The 710-nt window shown below is 56.5% G+C and overlaps 1 protein-coding gene across 1 annotated transcript in view; it reads left to right on the top strand.

The window, feature by feature from the left end:
- VOLCADRAFT_97312 (uncharacterized protein) overlaps window positions 1-322 on the top strand; it is a gene marked incomplete at both ends in the record, with an annotated part of 3,674 nt that extends 3,352 nt beyond the window's left edge. Inside the window, one exon of the mRNA XM_002956351.1 lies at window positions 39-322. Within this exon, the coding sequence (XP_002956397.1) occupies window positions 39-322 (284 nt within the window). The remainder of the gene's footprint in view (window positions 1-38) is intronic.
- Between the last annotated feature and the right edge of the window lie 388 nt (window positions 323-710).

Genomic DNA, 710 nt, shown 5'->3' with positions numbered 1-710 from the left:
CTCCATCCGGTCCGTTGTCTGCAGTTTCTCCTCCGCAGCTGTACGGCCGTGTGCCGCGTGTCTGGCCCTCAACAGAAATCACCAATTGAAGCGTTCAGCCGACGCTGCTTCACTGCGAGTCGCTGCGACACAGCGAGTCGCGACAGACCCAAGTGTCATTGTCCCCTTCCGTTCTGCCGAGGGACTTGAGCGTGCGGGACACGTTGAGCTCTTTGAGCGGCTCAAGGTGGTCACATCCGCATTGATCACCGAGCGGGCAGATCGAATAGCGCGGACAGGGAGATTAAGCGGTGGACATCCCTTTTCCAGGCTGATAGAGTGAGGCTACAGGCATACGCTCGGGCAGATGCATCACGCAGTGAACTCATCCGACTGCTCGAAACATCACAACAACGAGGTATGATGCAGTGTCGGCATGCGTGAGTAGTGTAGGCTGGCGTGCGCGTACACATGCCTTGACTTGTTAACCATCGGACATCGATTGACATTCAGGACTCGTTGACGGCACAATTCAACAGTTGCTGCGGGGTATCATCCGGGGTCTCAGCGTCAAAGGACAACAACGCCAGCCGGAGGAGGTAGCTTTTTACATTGCCCCTTGCAGTGACGTGGGTGTCCGTGCTCCAACCCGTCGTGCTGACTATTGACCAAATGCACATTGGCTGGCGCCTAAGGTACACGGGCCTGCTGTGGGGTACATTAAAAGCCAG

The sequence above is a fragment of the Volvox carteri genome, assembly GCF_000143455.1.
Source record: "Volvox carteri f. nagariensis unplaced genomic scaffold VOLCAscaffold_60, whole genome shotgun sequence".
Lineage (NCBI taxonomy): Eukaryota > Viridiplantae > Chlorophyta > Chlorophyceae > Chlamydomonadales > Volvocaceae > Volvox > Volvox carteri.
The sequence above is the reverse complement of the archived record's forward strand: the minus strand, read 5'-3'. Positions and strand labels throughout refer to the sequence as shown.